Below are 19,185 nucleotides of genomic sequence, written 5' to 3'. Positions count from 1 at the left end.
ATGTAAGATCCTTGAGGACAGAGGCTGTCTACATTTCATGTCCCAGGTGTGCACCTCTGCCTTTGACCTTGCTTTGAAAGGGAGGATGGGGAGGGGGGGAATGGGCCCACAGGACGTGGAGGCAGTTTCAGCCCCTTTAATTCACTGTTATGAAATAACAGACCATGTCATCATCTGCTGCTAGGAATTTGGTATGAAACTTAAGGAAGACTTCGAATTATTGAAAAAGGAAATGGGCATGAGAGCTGATCAAAGGAAAGAAAACCGATTATCCCAGGTCTGACACAGCTCAGGCTGGAAACCATTTACTTGTTGTTGCCTCAGTATAATTAGCAGTGTGATATCCTCCAGCTGTGCTCAGCAGGGTGTGACTAGAAGCAGAAATCGGACAAGCTGGAGGAATCCAGAGTTGGGGTTTTGCTAGACAGGTGGGTCGTGAGTACAAAGAAGCAGAGAATTGCAGGTGATGGTGGGAGAGTAGTTCACATGTTGGGCTGTGAGGCCCAGCGTGGTGGGGGGAGAGAGAGGGTCAGAAGGGGAGTGACAGATGGAAGGGGAGGCCTGAGGGCTCAAGGACATCAAGGAGCATATTTTGTGGGGATGAAGGAGGTTTTGTGGGAGTGAATGCATGAGAAAACTGGGAGAAAAAAATGTTGAGCTGAGAAAGTAGGATATTCAAGTGTAAGTCTTTGGAGGTAATATGATTACAGGTGATGACAAGGTCTGGAGTATGGCTGAGAGTGGGCGGTGAAGGGAAATGGAGGTACAGAAAGGTGATACTAAGCAGGTCAAGAAATTGTCAGGCTGCGGAGCTGATGGGCCATCCCAAGGTGGGAGGTATCCTTGTGGGACTGAGAACCAGGCTTCGCTTTGCACTGAGCACCTTAAAGCTTTCTGCTGCCCTCTCTGCCCCTCCTCTGCAGAGGGCTGCCTGCTGCAGGCAGGAGGGAAATGGCAGGAAATAGCAGATGAGAACGAAGAGGTACAGATAGATGGCCCTGTGGCTCCAGAGACACATGCTTTTCAGAGGCCAAGACTGGATTCAGCCACACTGTTGCGCGCCAGCCACATGGCCCATAAGCCCATGAGCTCAGATGTGGGCCTTGTGATGTTTTACTGTTGATATTCAAAGTTTCCTCAGGGCACCTTCAAACACTGTAAACTGAATAATAGCGATAAGATGGGTTTAAGCTGGTTTTGATCTGGTCCAGGACAGGATAGTCTGACTTTGTGGTTGCTGAAATAAGGAAAGTTCTCCAAACTAACACCATACTTTGTTCCTGAGCTCCAAATTACCTAATTAAAACCCTGAGACTTGAAAGAGGTAGGTTTAAGGCCATTGATTGACTTCAAGTAGAGTTTTGGTAATTTTAGGTTTCATATTCAGAATGTTTGATATGGAAAACAGTCAGCCCTCAGTTAAAATGAATTACATTTTACTTTAAGAAGTAGAAAAGGTCATCTGAATCTCTCCTAAGGACTCAGAAATAATGACAGTCAAAAAAATGCCCCTATGATTTCCAAAAATGCCCCCTAGACAGTGAGACCCTCCCATTGAGAGTCCTTGCTATACACAACGGAGTGGGAATGGAAACTGGGTACCAGAGAGTAAAACAGTAGGACCTGAGGAGTGAAGAAGGAAGCATTTAAAAATGACTCCCCAGTATCTGGTTTTGAGGACTTGGGGGTTGTGGTTCTTTTCACACAAGAGGAAGCCCAGGATTGGGGTGGGAGGGAATGAAGAGTTCAGTTCTTGCCTTTTTTGAGTGAGGTGGTCTGAGGCACTGCCAGCCAGGATGGAGCTGTGGAGGGACCAGGCATGTGGATTTGAATTCAGGAGGCATGGATGGCAATTGCAGCCAGAGAATGAACACAATTGCCCAGGACCAGGAGGAGAGCAGGAAGAGCAGAGCTGAGTGGGCCCAGGGCGCCCTGGGCTGGGGATCGTGGTGGGGAGGGGGCTCCACTTCTGCTGCACACCTCCTTCTGCTGTTTGTGTGTCTCATCAAGCCTGCCTGATCTAGCATAACCAAGACAGGTGTGAGGTGGCACTAGTCTCTGGGCTTCCCTCATAACTCTCAGTTCTAGGACATCTCCTCATTAGCCTGTTCAGGTCCCCACTTCTTACCGAATGACTCTGAGAGTTCCTGCATGCCTCTTGACTGGACCACATGCATGCCTTGGCCCCCACCCCCGGCCACTTTCCAGGCACGCACACCTTAGCATCATAATACCAAACTTTATATAGCACCTCACAATGTATAAAACACTTTTCACATGCTGGGTACTCTTTTTAAAAATTATTCCTTACACCAATCTTGTTAGTTAGGAATCATTATTCCGATTTTATGGACGAAAATACTCAAAGAGGATAATTCGTCTATGCCTACACAGCACACAGCTGTGGATGATGGAAGTTGGTCCCCAAATCTAGTCCCCTGATGCCGGATTCCACACCTATTAACTGAATATATCACCATTTTCCACAGTAGATGAACACAGTTAATTAGACTCAAAGGCACTGAATCCATTCAAATAGGAAACAGTCCTCCAACCTCCACCCTCTGTTACAGTGGGCTGCCTCTATAGATGATGTAGAAACCAGATCAGGCTGCCACCTCCCTCCAGGGACACGTAGTAGAAAGAGCTTCCGTGTGTATGAAGGTCAAAAACAGGTAAACCCAACAAAATAATCTTTTAATGGTGTATCCATTTGTGGTAAAACTCCAAAGGAAAGCTAACATTGATTAGTGTGAAATTCAGAATGATGGTTCCTCTGGGGGCCACCAGGGAGATGCACATGGGGCTTCAAAGGACCTGGTGACATTCTATTTCCCAGGCCAGGGAGTGGGTACCTGGGCTTGTGTGAATCCTTAAACCAGACATACATGGATTATGTGTTTGTATATAAACCTGCAACAGAGATAGCGATACTGCTGCCTAAGAAATGATAAGGTATTTGGAGGAGAAAGAAAGGAGAAAGAGGGGGAAGATATAGCTCAGTGGTACAGCACGTGCTTAGTGTGCACGAGGTCCTGGGCTCAATTCTCAGTACCTCCATTAAAAATAAAAAATAAAAGGAAAGGAGATCTACTATATATACAAATAGATAAAAAATAAATTTATTCTGTATAGCACAGGGAACTATATTCAATATCTTATAATAACCTTTAATGAAAAAGAATATGAAAACAAATATATGTGTGTGTGTGTATATATATACATACATACATTACTGGGACATTATACTATACACCAGAAATTGACACACTGTAATGACTATACTTCAACAAAATTTTAAAAATAAAAAAAATTTTAAAAAGAGAAGGAGAAAGAAGGAAAAGAGGGCCAGAGTCTGGAGAACCTGGCAGGAGGCTTGGTGGAGAGGAAAGGAAAATAGAGGCTGGTCTGTAGAGCCTGGATTCTAGAACTGGACAGACCTGCACTTAAATCTCTACTTCATTTCTTAGGAACTGGGTCGGCAACATCTATGTAACCTCATAGGGCCTCAGTTTCCTCATCTGCAGAACAGGAAGAACAATCATAAGATTGTCTTAAGAACTGAGTGAGAAAATGTCACCCCCAGTATGATGCCGGCACTTCATTCATGCCCTCCCCTTCCTTCCTTACCACACCTTTCCCTCCCTCTATGCCCACGCCTTCCTCCCAAGACAGTGAGACTAAAACCAGCCCAACTGCTCTTCCCCGGCTGAGCTATTTATAACTGTGGCCACTTGTGAGTGGCCTGGAAAGGAGGCCTGCTGCCCCGCAGCTGAGACACTGGGTGTCACCACACCCTGGACTCTGGCACTGCAGCTGGAGGGCCGCGGTATAAATAGTTCACACCGGGACACCTCTTTTACACAGAGAGATCTGTGCCACCCAAGCTTTCTTCTCATGCCGCAGGAGTTTTCAGCCCCGGCCACGATGTTTGCTGTCTGCTGATGGAAAAATCTTCCTCAATTTATGGTTCATACCCCATCCTTCTGAAGTGCTGGTTATGTTCAAAACTCTGCCAGAAAAGGTGTGTATTTTTTACGTGTGCCAGCCTAGAAACTGGCTGTTTTTATGTCTCACGTTGAAACATATCAGTTTCAGAGAGTATCTCTTCTTTGTTTTGTTTGTTTATTTGTTTGTATATTTGTTTTCAGGAACATCTAATAACTGAAATCTCACAGCTCCTCATAGTTTTGCCAGCTTTATCATCATTTCCCTTATGCCTCATTATTTCATGGTTCTACTTCTCCCTGGTAATTACTGAACACTAATTGGAGCTTCTGACATCCCTTATTAATCCTTAGTTTCCTCCCTAACCCTTTAAGAAAACCCCACCCTGATGTGCTGAAGCTAAGGAGAGGCTGAGATCACATTTAATCACAGTAATTAGCTGGTTCCTTTTTTGAGGGGCTCCTCTAAGTACCTCATTTACTGAGAGAGGGTAATCATAAAAAAAGAGTAGATATAGAAATACATGAACCATTCAAGTATTAGCTAAATAAAGTGCAATGTTGAAAATGGCAATGTGGGAACATTCTGATTTTTCTTTGTAAGTGAAAACCTGTTTAGCAACTTAGGTTTCTCACCCTTTCTTTTTTTTTTCTTCCCTCCAGCTTTATTGAAGTGCAATTAGCAAATAAAATTGTATGTATTTAGAGTGTACAGCGTGATGATTTGATATACATATACATTGTGAAATGATTACCATAGTTAATTAATACATTCATCACCTCACATAGTTACCTTTTTTTTTTTTTTTTTTTTTGGTGGTGAGAATGCTCATCTAACTTTTGTAGCAAATTTCAAGTATACAATACAGTGTTATTAACTACAGTCACCAGGCGGGTAGGATATAGCTCAATGGGTAGAGCACATGCTTAGTTTAGCATGCACAAGGTCCTGGGTTCAATCCCCAGTACCTCCTCCAAAAATAAATAAATAAATAAACCTAATTACTTCCCTCCCCTCAAAAAACAAAAACAAAAAAAACAAACTATAGTCACCATGCTGTACATTAGAGCTTCAGGACTTATTTATCTTATAAAGTTTGTACCCTTTGGTCAACATTACCCCATTTCCCCCATCTTCTGGTAACCACCTTTCTATAAGTTTGCCTTTTTTTTTTTTTAGATTCCACATTTGAGGAAGATCACACAGTTTGTCTGGCTTATTTCACTTAGCATAATGTCATCCAGGCTTACCCATGTTGTTGTCAATGGCAAGGTTTCCTTCTTTTTTATGTCTGAATAATATTCCTCTGTGTGTGTGTGTGTGAGTGAGAGAGAGAGAGAGGGACATTTATACATTTACCCATCTACTGGACATTTAGGTTTTTTCCATATCTTGCCTATTGTAATGCTGCAGTGAACATGGAAGTGCAGATAATTTCCTTGATATACTGATTTTATGTCCTTTGGGTATATACCCAGAAGTAGGATTGCTGGATCTTATGCTAGGTATACATACAAAAGAATGAAACTGGATCCCTATCTTACACCACTCACAAAAATGATTTTGAAATAGATTAAAAACTTGAATATAAGACTGGAAACTATGAACTCTTAGAGGAAACCAGGGGAAAAACTCTTTGACTCCTGTCTTGGCAATGATTTTTTGGATATCAACCAAAAGCACAAGCAACAAAAGCAAAAATAACCAAGTGGGACAATATCAAATTAAAAAGCTTCTGTATAGCAAAGAAAATAATCAACAAAAGGAGAAGGCAACCTACATAATGGGAGAAAATATTTGCAAACTACATATCTGATAAAGGGTAGCAATACCTCAGATATGTTAGGAACTCATATAACTCAGTAGCAAAGCCAAAACCAAACCAAACAAACTAAACACAAAGGAAAAATTAGAAAAACCCAATACTTTGATTTTAAAATGGGTAAAGGACCTGAATAGACATTTTTCCTAAGGAGACATACCAAAGACCAACACATAAATGAAAAGGTACTCAATGTCACTAATCATCAAGGAAATGCAAATCAAAACGTTGATGAGCTACCACCTCACACCCCTTAGGATGACTGTTCTAAAAAAGATGAGACAAGTGCTGGTGAGATTGAGGAGAAAAGGGAACTCTCGTGCACTGTTGATGGGAATGTAAATTGTTGCAACCATTATGGAAAACAGTGCGCAGGTTCCTCAAAAAATTAAAAATATGAAAAATTGTGCTTTACACTGGAATTCGACACAACATTGTAAAATGATTATAAATCAATAAAAAATGTTTAAAAAAATTAAAAATAGAACTCCCCTTTATTTCATTGAAGAATTTTTAGGGTTTTTTCTTTATTGTAAAAATACTACCTTCTGCAATTAATCATAGTGTTTCATTTTTCCTTTACTGAATATTGATATTTAAGATCCATTGTTTGATTTTTAGTCATGGGTTTGAACTATGTTGATAAATATTTATGTTTTGCTTACAGGTATTCCCTCAGGGCAATGTTGTCTGAATCTGAGTCCTGCTAGGAATTTATTTGTGACCCTTGTAATTCATTGATGGTTGGTCATATAAAAATGTTTTGATGTGTTTATGGCTACCAATGGCTTTAAACAAAGAGATACACATTGCTTTTAACCTTGCCCCCTCCGCAGGAGTTATCCAAAGACAGATATAGCCTTGGTGCATGAAAATGCTTATTCTTTTTTCCAGACATTATCCTGTAATTATTATCCTTTATTATACTGTGAAAATGTTTATCTAAATATTCTTGTTTAAAGATATTATCCCTAATCAACACTTATATACTTTATATGCCCCTTAGAAACTTCTTGAAATTTATTCTCTTGTATTGCTTTTACCCACAGGCAGCTTTTAGAGCCTTAAAGCTGACTCTACAGCTGATAGCCTCTCTCCATGACATTGTGGCCTACCTTTTCAGTTTTGCCAAACTTGGAAATTGTCCAGCATGTTTTGAATTTCCTCTAAGTCCTAACCCTCTGAGAGGTAACTGGGGAGGAACTGAGGGGATTGGTAAGTGATTAAAGGTGATTAAAATCACCTTCAATATTCAGTTCAAATTCTGTGAAGCTTTTTTTTGGGGGGGCTTTATTGAATTATAATTGACAAATCAAATTATAAGATATTTAAAGTGATCATCGTGATGATTTGATATACATATACATTGTGAAAGGGCTTCTCACATCTAGTTAATTACTATGAAGCTCTTATTACTTGGAAAGACAGAACTAAAATATTTCCTCACAAAGGACAGAAGGTCAAAGGGAAAGTTCCATTATATGCTGTCTCCAAACGGATTGGTTCCACATTTACAGGTTAAACAGAAAAATATGCCTCGTCAGAAGCTGGGGGGCCTGGGTTTTTACCCTGGCTCTGTCACTTGTTTTACCAGAAGCTGGGCACTTTCCTCTCTGGGTCTCTCTCTATCTATCTATGAAACAGGGGTGGCAATGTCTGTCTCATAGAGATATTCTGTGGATTAAACTCTGAAAATTCTAGAAGGAGGTACAAGTCCCCATTGAACAGTAGTTTGCTTTCAGTCCCTTCCTCTCCTGGCCTTTGTGTACTAATGTGGCAAGGTCAGGGCTGTGCCTTCACCACCAAGAAGCTTGCAGCTAGCCCTCAGTTAGCTAACAGTGCCCCAGTGGTCCTGTTAGTAAGAACAACTGAAGCTTTAGTTTCATCTGCCCAGTGCTAATCCATGAACTCTTAACTCAGCGCAAATTCTCAGATCAATGCATGAGGTAAATTAAAGACACTGAAATGCTTAGGAAGCTGGGATTATCAGAAGCAGGGAAACTGATCTTATTATTTTAATAATTTGACTCCCATCCAAATTATGTCGTTAGTCATGTAAGTATTAATCAACTAACAGCAATATATTATGACATAGTAGCCAACGATTTTCAAGGATATGAAGAGCCAAAAAATGAGGTAATGTGCCTATTTAAACCTACCAGTCTTAAAACAAATGCGATAGAACTGAATCTATTCCTCTCTGGCCGGTGCATCAAGGAAATGTTTGTGGGAGACTCTGACTTGTTTGCCAGTAGATTTGCATTGTGCTAACGAACAGTGAACATTCAGATGGGAGATGCAGGGACGGTATGAGTGGTGATCTGGGAAGAAGATTGATGACTGTATCTGAGGAGAGGCAGCATAAAGAAAGGGTTGATGCTGCCTCAGCAGAAAGCACAGAATTGTTGCAGACCAATGAGCTTTCAGAACTACTAGCAAGTCTTCATCAGGAGATTACAGAAGTTCCAAAGCACTCTTAAATCCTTTCCTTTTTACTAATTTGGGGACTGTTGTAAAAGAGGTTTACTTAGGAAATAAACTAAGATGCTCTCAGGGGAGCTGATATTGGGAGGGTGTGGGGCTGGGCTTTAGGTAAAGGACTGGAGAAAGGAGGTGGGGCCAGGAAAGGGAGACAGGGAGACAAGTGTTATATGGAGATGAGATATAGAAGCCAAGATAGAGCAGAGCCAGGTTTCCAGAAGAAGTCGCTGCACAGGAAGTCCTATAGCCCCTGGGAGGGAAAAGCCCACACAGAAGGTGATCTGGGGGGACTTACCTTCCCTTGAATCGATGGAGGAAAATAGGAGGGATGGTCCTGGCAGGACAAGAACAGGATACTGGCAAAGGTAACAGGCAGAACTGCACGTGACCAGTCCAGAGAATAAGGAACCCACCAGTGGGACACTGAGGGGTAGTGGGAAATGAGGCCCAATTGTTGCGGACCTAGAATTCAGGATGAAGGAAATTGGTTTCTTACTATTTATATGCTTATGGACCGGAAACCACTGAAATACGTGGCCCAGGCTGTGAAAGGTGTGCAATTAGAGACACATACCTTGTCATGTTGCCAGTAAGAACGTCTGTGCTACAGGGAGAATGTGCAAAGGTTTGCATACTCTGCTTTGCTGAAAATAGATAAAGAGAAAACAGAACTAAAAAAATAATCCCAGTCTGAGATAATCATCTTTTGAAAAAGGCTAGGCTGCTCAGTCCCTGGCCTGCTTCCCAGAGGCGGCAAGGAGAATGAAGGTGAAAAGATGAGCTGGGTCTGTTCATGTACCCACCCAACTCCTTTTAGCCATTTCAGAGCTGTTGGGAATTAGATAAAATGATTTTTATATGCTTTTTTATATGCTTTAACATATTTTCTAAAGAGTCACTTCCAATTTTGGCTGTGTTCCTCCTGCTTGACTGAGGAAGCAGCTCTTAGACACCGTGGATGCTGTCAAACCCTCTCCTTCCCTGAAAGCCAGCAACAACCTGGGGGAAGCAGGGGATGTAATTAGAATGTGGGCGTTTGCACTGTGATTTCCCTATAAAGGATTAGGAGGGCAGTTCAAACCTGATACGACCCACTGAGCGTAGGGTTTCAGGACCAAAATGTACCAGCTTTGAGGATTCACACGGAGGCAGGGCCCCCTGTGATTCCTCTCTCTCTGTCTAATTTCCCAAACGGAAGCCTCATGGGGAAAGGCCCAAGAAAAGGCCAGTTTGTTTCCTGGTGTTGCCTGGTGCAGGGTCTGCCCCCAGCACCCCCACCACAGCCACGTGGCAACCATCCTCACAGACGGGCTGCCTTCCCTGCCTGTGCCCACCACCTCCCCTTCCACTGGGCAGTGTGACCCCGCAAGGGAGGGAGGCCTGACCGAGGAGTATTATGTGTAAGTACAAAGCAAGGAAAGGGTAGGCCCCACCTTCATTTTAATGATATGTATTTCAATTTTGCTGTGAAGTGATTGTTCAAATGTGCAAATACAGCATTATATAAACAATAATGGAACTAATGAAAAGAAAAATCACCTGTAATCCAACCATTCTAACAAGTGAACTATTTTTATCTATTTTTACTTCCTTCTAGCCCTTGCCCTAATACATTTCACAGGGCTTTAATCACAAGATATGTGCAAACTCTGTATTCTTTTTGCATTGTCATTGCATATAAACCTTTCCCCTGATTGCTGCCTTGTCGCCTGACAGAGTGTATTGTTCATAGACCAAGCACACTAGACCTTGAGCGAATAAGGCTCACTGACTACCCCTCCTCCTGTCCACCACAAAGTTCTTAAAGTCCTTGTTCAATTTGCTCTGTGACTCCTCTTCTGGTGAAAGTTTCTTTTCAGCCCAATATGACCATCAGATTTATAGGAGTCATAAAAATTCTGACAATTGGCCTCAATTCTTTTGTGGCTAGAAAAACACTCCAGAAACGCTTTTCTGTTGTGTGTAAGACATGGATATGAAATCTGAACTGCTCATCTTTCCTAAAGCCAAAAGAGTATACTGCAAGTACACGTTAACAACCGTTCTCAGACCTGATTCTGCCCTGATCAGACTCTCATGGATGGTGTCCTTGCTTCTTCATTTCCCCTTCTTTCCACGCCAGAAATGAGGGAAGAGATCCAGTACCCAGGCCAGATAGGGTGCAAGGCTGCTCAAGTCAGGACAAGCTGTTGATATCGAGTACCTCTGGAAATGCCTCATGGGTCTGCTATCTTACTTCTGCCTTGGGCTACATATAGGCCCGGTGACCAATTTCCACAGTCCTTCTTGTCCCATAGCAGGGATGTCCTCTCAAGTAGAAAACTATCACTCTCCTTACAGGGAGTTAATGAGCATGACCAATCAGCTGACAATCTAGGGGTCCTGGAAGTGAGGCCCACCTATCCGCCTCACCAGTGCTCCCTACGGGCTCGCGTTCTTGCTGTAACTCTCCCATTTTGAACAACTCATTTCCTGAATCAATAATAGAGACGCTAGTACAACCATCTAGACTCAAACAAGTATTGAGTGCTCCAAGGGCACTTACTTAAATTTCCATTCAAAACACATATAAATCTGTTTATATGCAGTGGGCTTTTGCAATAAGGGTCCAAGAAATAAGCCAATTGAGAATCTCTCACACCTACTCCTAAAATCTAGAATCTCCTAGAAGGATGTGTGTATGTGTATGTATACATGTATGTATGTATGTATGTATGTATTTATACTTGCCTTGGATGGTCGAGTCTTTTTTAATTCATGAGCCATTGACAGGATGAGTCAGTGACAAGGCTGATTTGGATGGCATGGCTATGTGAAATGAGTGCTGGTTTATGATCTATAAAAATTTCAAACCGCCAATAGATCTCCGAGGCCTATACTTTCCTGTTTCTTGTACTTTCTCTTTTTCAAGCTATGTGAAGTCTGTAGCCTTGTAAATTTTGAAACTTTCTTTCAATAGTATGTTCTTAATCTGCTGAAAAGCAAAGCAAGTTATTACATTCCTGAGGAAGGAAGGAAGGAAAGACAAATCAGACCTCAGGTTCTAGAACATAAGGCTTTGCTGATCTTGCAAAACATAATTAGTATACTTACAAAGAAAGGGAAGTCAATTTAGGTAAAAAGTTAGCTTTGGAGGTGAAATGATGGTTCATAGGGCAGCTAGGGTAGCCTGTATTTCACACTGTCTAACTAAAATGTTGTCTGTCTTCTAGCGTCTGAGCTTCAAGAGCTGCAGAATATGATTGACAGCCTCCAGAGCCCCCAAGACCCCACCCAGGTGTCCCAGGCCCTCCTCCTCCGAAGGGAGGTTATGTTTCTGCAGTTTGATGCTGCAGTGAGGTACCTCATCCGGTAAGGGCTGGAGTGCTAATCCTGTCCAGTAAATTCTGTGGGGCAGGTGTTTCTGAGTGATCATGGAGGGAGACCACACTTGTCACAATTAGATAATAAACTTAAAATAGTCAGGGGCACAACCTGATCCAGGACACTGCGGCTGCCAAACATGTTCTGCGGCAAAGGCTGTCCCTCATGGTGGACTGTGTTCCTGTTGGACAATAATATTCTTGATTTTATTAAATGTGATTTCAATACAGTTAGTTTGCATAACAACAAGATGTTTTATGGGGAATCATATTTTTTATAGTTTTGAAGATGATTCTTCCTAAGAGTTTTTTGTTTTTTCAGCCCCTTAATTACCTTTCAAAAGAGCAGAATTTCACTGCACATCTGAAGCCAATGGAATTGACTACCTGAGTTAAATTTATAAATAAATTAATTTACCTCTGGCCTTGTAGGTATTAAACACTCTGCATACAAAAATAATGTTTGTTTGGTTAATTAATCATGGCTGATGAGAAAATTAGTTTGGAGTGAGAGTCACAATGTTTCTTGTATAAATAATAAGTTGTGTGTGGAAAGGGACAAGGTCAGGCCTGAGGGTCTCTGCTTATTCTGAAATTGTCAGAATTAATTAACTTCATTTGATTAATTCCCAGTGTGAGTATTTAGTCCATGAGGGGGACCTGGGGGGCAATGCTCTTATCCGTGGATTATAATGGCTTCCCACTGTTAGCACAGGCGTCCATAGCGAATGGAAATGTGGAACACGTACTGAGCTATATTTTCTTCTTTCACATTGAGTTTTCTTTACTCTGAGCATTAGGGGACCCGATTTAGAATGTAAATTCGGCAGGACAAAAAAAAAAAAAAATCAGGCTCATTCATTTTCTTTTGATTGACAGCTTTCAAGGTATATCTTTGTCAAGCTGGTAGGAGATAAAAGCTCTAACTCATTGTCAGCATAGCCATTCACTAGCCCTCTGGGCTCTGAAATCCCAAGTCAGAATTTGCAAGGAATTTACATAGCGTGAAGAAATAGGACTATATCCCAGAAGTTCTTTTTGGATTCCAGCTGCAGAGAGTTCAGCTTGCCTCTATTCTCCCAGGAGAACCACTCTGCTTCCCTCAGGAATTGCTTTGCGGGGTTTTCTTTGCCCGGGCACAGTCTGCAGGAATGGAGGGTACTGGGTCCCATGTCTGGTTTCAGATTATTCAGTATATTTTTCAGAGGACCTCAGGGAACCACCCAGGATGGTATACCTCCAGGAGTTCTTCACTTATTGTATTTCCTCCAGACTTTTTTCTTCAGAGCTTTTCAGGGTGTGTATGTGTTTGGAATCACTAGCTGTTTGCCACAGCTAGTATGTGGCGGATCAGAATTAGAACCCCGGTGCACTTGGCTCCAAAGCCTGAGAACTAGGATGGATGCCAGACAGCAGCATATGGGTGGAAAGAGAGAGTCTAAAGAGAAGGCAGGAGGTCGGAGAAAAAGAAAAGCTAAAAAACAAATGTCACCCCTCTTGAAGATTTTACTTAGTGTTGAACTTGCAAACAAAGAGTCATCCTTAGATAACTAAGAGAGACAGGAAGCTTAGGGAAGTTCCCACACCCTTCCCAGAGCTCACCAACTCTGAGCAAACATGACTGTTTACCCCAGGGAACTTTTTGCTTGTGTAAACTGAAGGGTTCTCCAGAGTTTGAAGAGAAGGAACTGAACTCTTACCTGGAATGAGATCAGCACGCTTCTGTAGACTGGGGGAGGTGAGGAAGGGTGTAGGTCAGGGACCACAGGACAGTGGCCCCGTGGAGTCCCCTCATAGCTGGCCCCTGCTTCTCTGTGGCATAGATCAGCTCAGGTTGTAGGACAGATGCATGCTGCTAAGCATAAAAGTTTCTCTCTTCTCCGGTTGACCTGTCCTCTGCCAAACGCAGGCAAGAGCCTGATGGAAATCGGTCTGTCTCCCAATGGTAGCGTCCACCAACCTGCAGGAGTTTTTTATTAACCAATGCAAGAAATGCCTGAGGATTGAGCTTATCTTTAATTTCAGGTGAATTAACTATTTGCATTGAAGGTAAATGCTTGAGTGCTTCTAATCAATCTCATCTGTTTAAGTTAGAGACAAGCGAGCTACTGCCACAGGCCCCTGCCTGACTTTGTAAGAGTGGCTATTATGTGTTTAAATGATTGGGGGGAAAATTCAAGAGTAGTATTTTGTGACATAAGAAAATTATGTGGAACTCAAATTTCAGTGTCCAGAAATGAAAGTTTTGGGAACACAGCCAGGCCTACTCATTTATGGATAATCTCTGACTACTTTTATACTACAACCACAGAGTTGAATAGTTGCAACAGAGATCATATGATCCACAGAGCTGAAAATATTTACTCTCTGACCCTTTAAGAAAGAGTTTGCCACTCCCTGATTTAAAGGATTGAATTCCTTTGAAATTCAAGAATGGAGGGGAAAAAAAAAATCTTCAGAGGAACTCTCTAGAACAGGCTAAAAACCTATGGCATGAAAATGTCACTAATCTGAATGTATTATTGACATTCAGAGTGACTAGTGTATAAAGGAGAAGATTGTGGAATAAACCGGAGGTGCAGTAATTTCCTGCAGTAAGCCTGATTTAGGGGTATGTCAAGGGGTCTCTCAAGAAGCAACACCAATTTCTTAGTCCTTGAATTTGTGTGGATTTTCTCTTCATTTCTCAATTTAGTTTTATGCTCATCAATTTAAGTGTCTCTGAACACACAGATATTACAGTGTGCTTTAGGGTTCTCTGGAGATTCCTAGGAGATACAGGGAAGGCCTCATGTGTGCTGAGCCTAGCTCAGGACCACGGTCCTGGTCTCAAGTGTCTGAGAAGTGAAGAGCCACAACTTTTGCCTGGCCTCCCCAGGCCACTTTGCAGGTGTGTTTTGGTCTTCTTTATATCCTTGCATCCAGGAAAAACCCTAGCATTTGCCCCATGAATTCCCTACTCCTGATGGCTAGAGCCAGCTTGCCTGGGATCACGCTGTGGGTAGCTGTCTCACACACGAGGTGATTGGTGATCTAGGAAACCCTGGACTGCTTGTTGACAGTCAGGCAGCTGGAATGCAGCAGAACAGTTTGGAGACTGTGGTGCATCTCTTCTGGCATTTTAGTGGGCTACTGGGGAGACCTGACTTTATTAGGGGCCGACAGTTGGCAGATTCACCACGTCATAAGCAACAAGCCAATCTTTCATTCCTATAGGTTTTACTGCTGACAAGCTGCGCTGATTAGACCCTCCCCTGCAGAAGGCACAGGCCAGGGCTTACCAACTGAGGGTCTGAGTGAGTTGTCACAGTAATCTGTTTTCAGTATTTCTAAAGGCATGATGAAAAACACATTTGCCCCAAAGTTTTGCTGGTAAGGAAAATATCACATTTCTTTCTTTTTAAAACTGAAATCATAAGAACCGAGTGAGATAAGGAGGAGAGGGAACTTTCTTTGGTTGAGTTCCCACCACATGCCAACTCTGTGGGATAGCAATGATGTCATCATTTTTACAGATGAGATGATGAGTCAGAGAAGTTGTGAAACTTGCCCAGGGTCACACAGCTTGTTGTAGCAGAACTTACATTCATACAGTTTTTCTGACTGCGGAGCCCTGTTCTTCCCTTTATATCATGTTTCTTCATTTCTTCCTATAGCTCAGAGCTTAGGCTGGATGAGTATGTGGTTTTGAGTTAAAAATAGGAAAATGCTTAATTTGATAGAAAAATCTTTCAGAATATGGGGTCCATGGAGAGGAAGGAAACAAAAGAAGATATAGGACTTAAAATGTTGGTTATCATCTTGAAACCCCTTTCCTTGCATAGCATTACACTGTACAGCTCCCTAATACACAGTTCTGTTCAGAAGGGAGATGAGTGTTGTGGGACACAACAGGGGGGCCCGTTGGTGACATGGTGATGTGCGGGTTGGTAAAAGAATTTACCAGAGATAAAGTATGGGAATAGAAAAGGAGTTTATTAGGGTACGCTGCCATAGACAACAGCGGGCCACACAGGCGAGAAGTGTCTGTGTGAGCACCAAGGGCCGGTTGTTGGGGTCTTTTATAAGGTCGGGTCACAAGGTGCCTGATTGGCTTGTGTACAAGTCTCTGATTGGTTGTAGGTGAGGTAAGAGGTTTATGGTCTGTGAAGGACGGTGGGGTTTATGACTCTCATAAGGGCTGAAATAAGCCAGCCTGAGCTATTGTGAGATTAGGCATCAGCTAGGGCTATTAGTTTGTTAGGGCAAACATGCCCAGTAAAGAATGTACTTTATCTGTTGAGGAATCACAGGCAGATCTGAGAGCCCAGGAATGGGGGTCCTTGGATTTAGAAGAATATCAGTTGGCCCAGCAATGGATCCTGCAAGGACAGTGACTAGACTGAAAAATCAGGAAAGTGAGGAAAAGGATAACCAAGGATTTGATCAATGGTGGTGCCTAGACTCTAACTCTGATTCTCTAGAGAATGTATCATATTCTATGATTCTGTAGCTTAGGATAGCAGTCATATTAATGTCTGATGGATTGATATTTTTGAGTAGTCTCCAAGCATCTATAAATGAACAGATCTAGTATGTGTTTGGGGCTCTAAAACTCTGCCAAGAATTGTGGTGGGCTTTGGCACTTAGTAGTTAAAAGTTCTGCACAAACTTACCAAGATAAGAGAGTATGTCAGTGTTCTATGTTCTTTTCTGTGATGCTCAGTGCAGTGTAGCCACAAGAAGAGACAGAAGAGAAACTCAGGAAAATTAAGTTTTATACTCTCAGTTCCTAGAAACAGGCATCGAGCCATGTCACACATGGCCACGTGGATCAGGAGCAAGGAAGGGTGTTGAGACCATGGCCTGGAAAGGCAAGGCAGGGCAGGGGAACAGTTTAGGATCAGCTAGTTTGGATAATTCCAGCACGCTTTGGGCTGTAGGGGTGGTCTCTAGTTGCCCGTACACTAGCCCTGGGATGATTAAAGCAGAGGAATATTGCCTCCTGGATTGCAAGGGTCTGAGGAGGAATGGCCCAGATTGGCTAGTTTATGTATCAAAGGCATATTCCTTGTTGGGTCCTCAACTATCTCTAAGAATTGGCCAGCGAAGGAGAGGCAGTCTCTTCCCAGCCAGCAGAGTTTTTTTAGATGTCAAAACATCATAATAACCAAAAAGTAAATTTTAAAATATAAGCAGTGCAGTCAAGGATTGAATAGTAAGATGTAAACAAAGCTGGACCCAGAGGCTGAGTGAGAGAGAAATAATTCCACAGATTGGTGGCCAAGAAGCGCAGGAATGACATGGAAGGAGCCGGCCATGGAGAGGCTTGAGGGGTACTGGGGTTCTGTGCTCTTAATTTAGGCTGGAAATAAATGTCTCCATTAGAATACTCTGCTTTTTGGTACTGTCAACTGAAGAAGAAACTCACAACCAGAAATTGTGAGTTATGTCTTATTCAGGACCTTACTGAGGACTATAGCCCAGGGGATAGCCTCTCAGCTAACTTTGAGGGACTGCTCCAAAACAAACAAACAAAGAAAAAACCCATGTAGTTGGACATTGAAGGATTACCACTAATCACAAAGAAACATCTCAAGTTAATGATTTTAGTGCTTGTCTATGTATGGGAAGATGCAACAGTCTGGGCTCATTGAAATCATTCCTTGGATATGCATCTTCACCTTCCAAGGGCCAGGATCCTGCTTTTTTCCATCCTGAATTCTCCTCAGGGCACACCGTCTCCTCATGGCTGCGGGGGCTGAGGGTTTAATAGCAGGCAGCGTTCATTGTTTACTGAAATGGCAGGCCACATTTTTTGTCTGAAGTATCACTGTTTTAAGAAGATATAATACAACCTATAAGGGAGATGTGTATGTAGAAAGTGCCTTGGGAGGAAGATCAGAAGAAGAAGGTCAGGAGCAGCTGGATAATGAGGTCTGTCTCACTGGTCCCTATTGGGCTGGAAGGTCAGAACCACGTAGGTCCCATCTTTGCATCTCGGATGTATCTTCCTGTCCTCGATACATCACTGTCATATGGCTGTTGAGTGAATCATGGGTTCCTTGGCAGGGCCCATTGAGAATCAAGATAAAACATGAGAAACGGGAGAAAATGTTTATCTATCCATTGAGCAACTCCAAACTCCATCCTTGAGCTAGCAGGGGAAATCAATGATTTTGTCCAGTGTCTCAGAATGTAACAGTATGCAACTATCTTTTGTTAATTCTCACTAATATGTGAAAAGGGTGGTATGATTTTTGCACTAATGCAATGGTTTGATGTAAAAATTTAGAATTCCCTTTATCTGTCTTTGAAATTAAGTTCATAAGCCCCTACTTCTGCTGATGGCAAAAAGATTAAACTTTCTGATTCCATGTCATTCAGCCACATTTAGAGTTTAAAAGTGGTCAGTTTGAGATCTAAAATCAGTTAATTCAAGATTATCCCCTCTTCCCTTTGTTTTAATTGCCTCCTTTTCACCCTGTTGGTGAGGAAAGGATTCTGCATCAAGGTTATGGGGATGGCCAAATACATGACCCTAAACACTGGACAGATGAGAACAGCAGCATTTTCTTAGTGACATGTACTCATAGCCGAGGGGAACAGAACATTGCATGCCATGCAGGGCCATAGAGTGTTTGCACTTGTGCAACTAGGGGCTCGGGAGGCAGGCTTTGTAGTAGGAGGGTGTGCTGCCTGCTGGTCCCCACAGGAGGATATGATTGGTTTGTTTGAATAATTTTTTGTTCAGCAGCGAACTGAAACCACTCCTTAGGGATAAGCGGGCATTGATTGCACTTGGTCCCTTTGATAAGGGAGCTTGTTTGACAAGAGCACCTTACCCCTGTAAATTGAGAAGGGGAGAAAATGTAATATTGGACCTTAACTTTAAGCCTTACACCACACCCTCTCCTCCTTCATCCCTCTCAGAAGTGCCTGGGGGTGCTTATAAATCATCCCAGCCATTGAAGAGGAGCGGCCACCCCACCCATCTCTGTCCAACCCCATATCGCCTCTGGTCAGAGTGCTGCTCAGCACCCCACCTGGATACCCCTTCATGGGGTCTTAGGCACTCCCCAGATCCTTCCCCAACACTGTGTCTGCTGGTCTCTGTGAGGCTGCCTCATTTCCCTCAGTGCTGATGTCTCCCTCAGTCATTGCTAATTTCCTTCTTTTTGATGTCTGCTTTATGCTTGACTTGGGCCAAGCCCATGAAGGATTTAGGCAAAAGATGCCTTCTGTTCTGGGGACCTTAGGCCACTCCCTCCAATTTATCCTGTAGCAGAATCTTTTCTTAGGCATCTACAAGATCTAAGCTCTAGAAACAGTCTTTCCTTGCTTGCTAAACTCATTTCCTTTGGGGCAACAAAAGGATTGTGATTTATCAAGCATACTTCCTTCTCTGTGACTTATGGTACAAGTTTCATGCTCTAGTCTTCAGAATTTTTAGTTCCTGATATGCAAAGCCAAGTTTTATTCAAAACAAAACAAGAAGGTTTCAATCTCTCAAACCCCAGGCTCTTATTATTCAACTTAAAATTTGGTTTTACATATCAACAATTGCTGTCTCAGCTATTGGTCTTAAAATAA

The 19,185-nt window shown here is 42.5% G+C and overlaps 1 protein-coding gene across 12 annotated transcripts in view; it reads left to right on the top strand.

The window, feature by feature from the left end:
• LOC105077107 (coiled-coil domain-containing protein 162) overlaps positions 1–19,185 on the top strand; it is a 152,727-nt gene that overhangs the window by 90,210 nt on the left and 43,332 nt on the right. For all 12 annotated transcript variants that reach the window (XM_074368501.1, XM_074368502.1, XM_074368500.1 and 9 more), the window contains 3 exons: positions 3,907–4,024; positions 6,820–6,985; positions 11,464–11,602. In XM_074368501.1, the coding sequence (XP_074224602.1) occupies positions 3,907–4,024; positions 6,820–6,985; positions 11,464–11,602 (423 nt within the window). The remainder of the gene's footprint in view (positions 1–3,906; positions 4,025–6,819; positions 6,986–11,463; positions 11,603–19,185) is intronic.

The sequence above is a fragment of the Camelus bactrianus genome, chromosome 8, assembly GCF_048773025.1.
Source record: "Camelus bactrianus isolate YW-2024 breed Bactrian camel chromosome 8, ASM4877302v1, whole genome shotgun sequence".
Taxonomy (NCBI): Eukaryota; Metazoa; Chordata; class Mammalia; order Artiodactyla; family Camelidae; genus Camelus; species Camelus bactrianus.
This window is presented reverse-complemented; position numbering and strand designations above follow the sequence as displayed.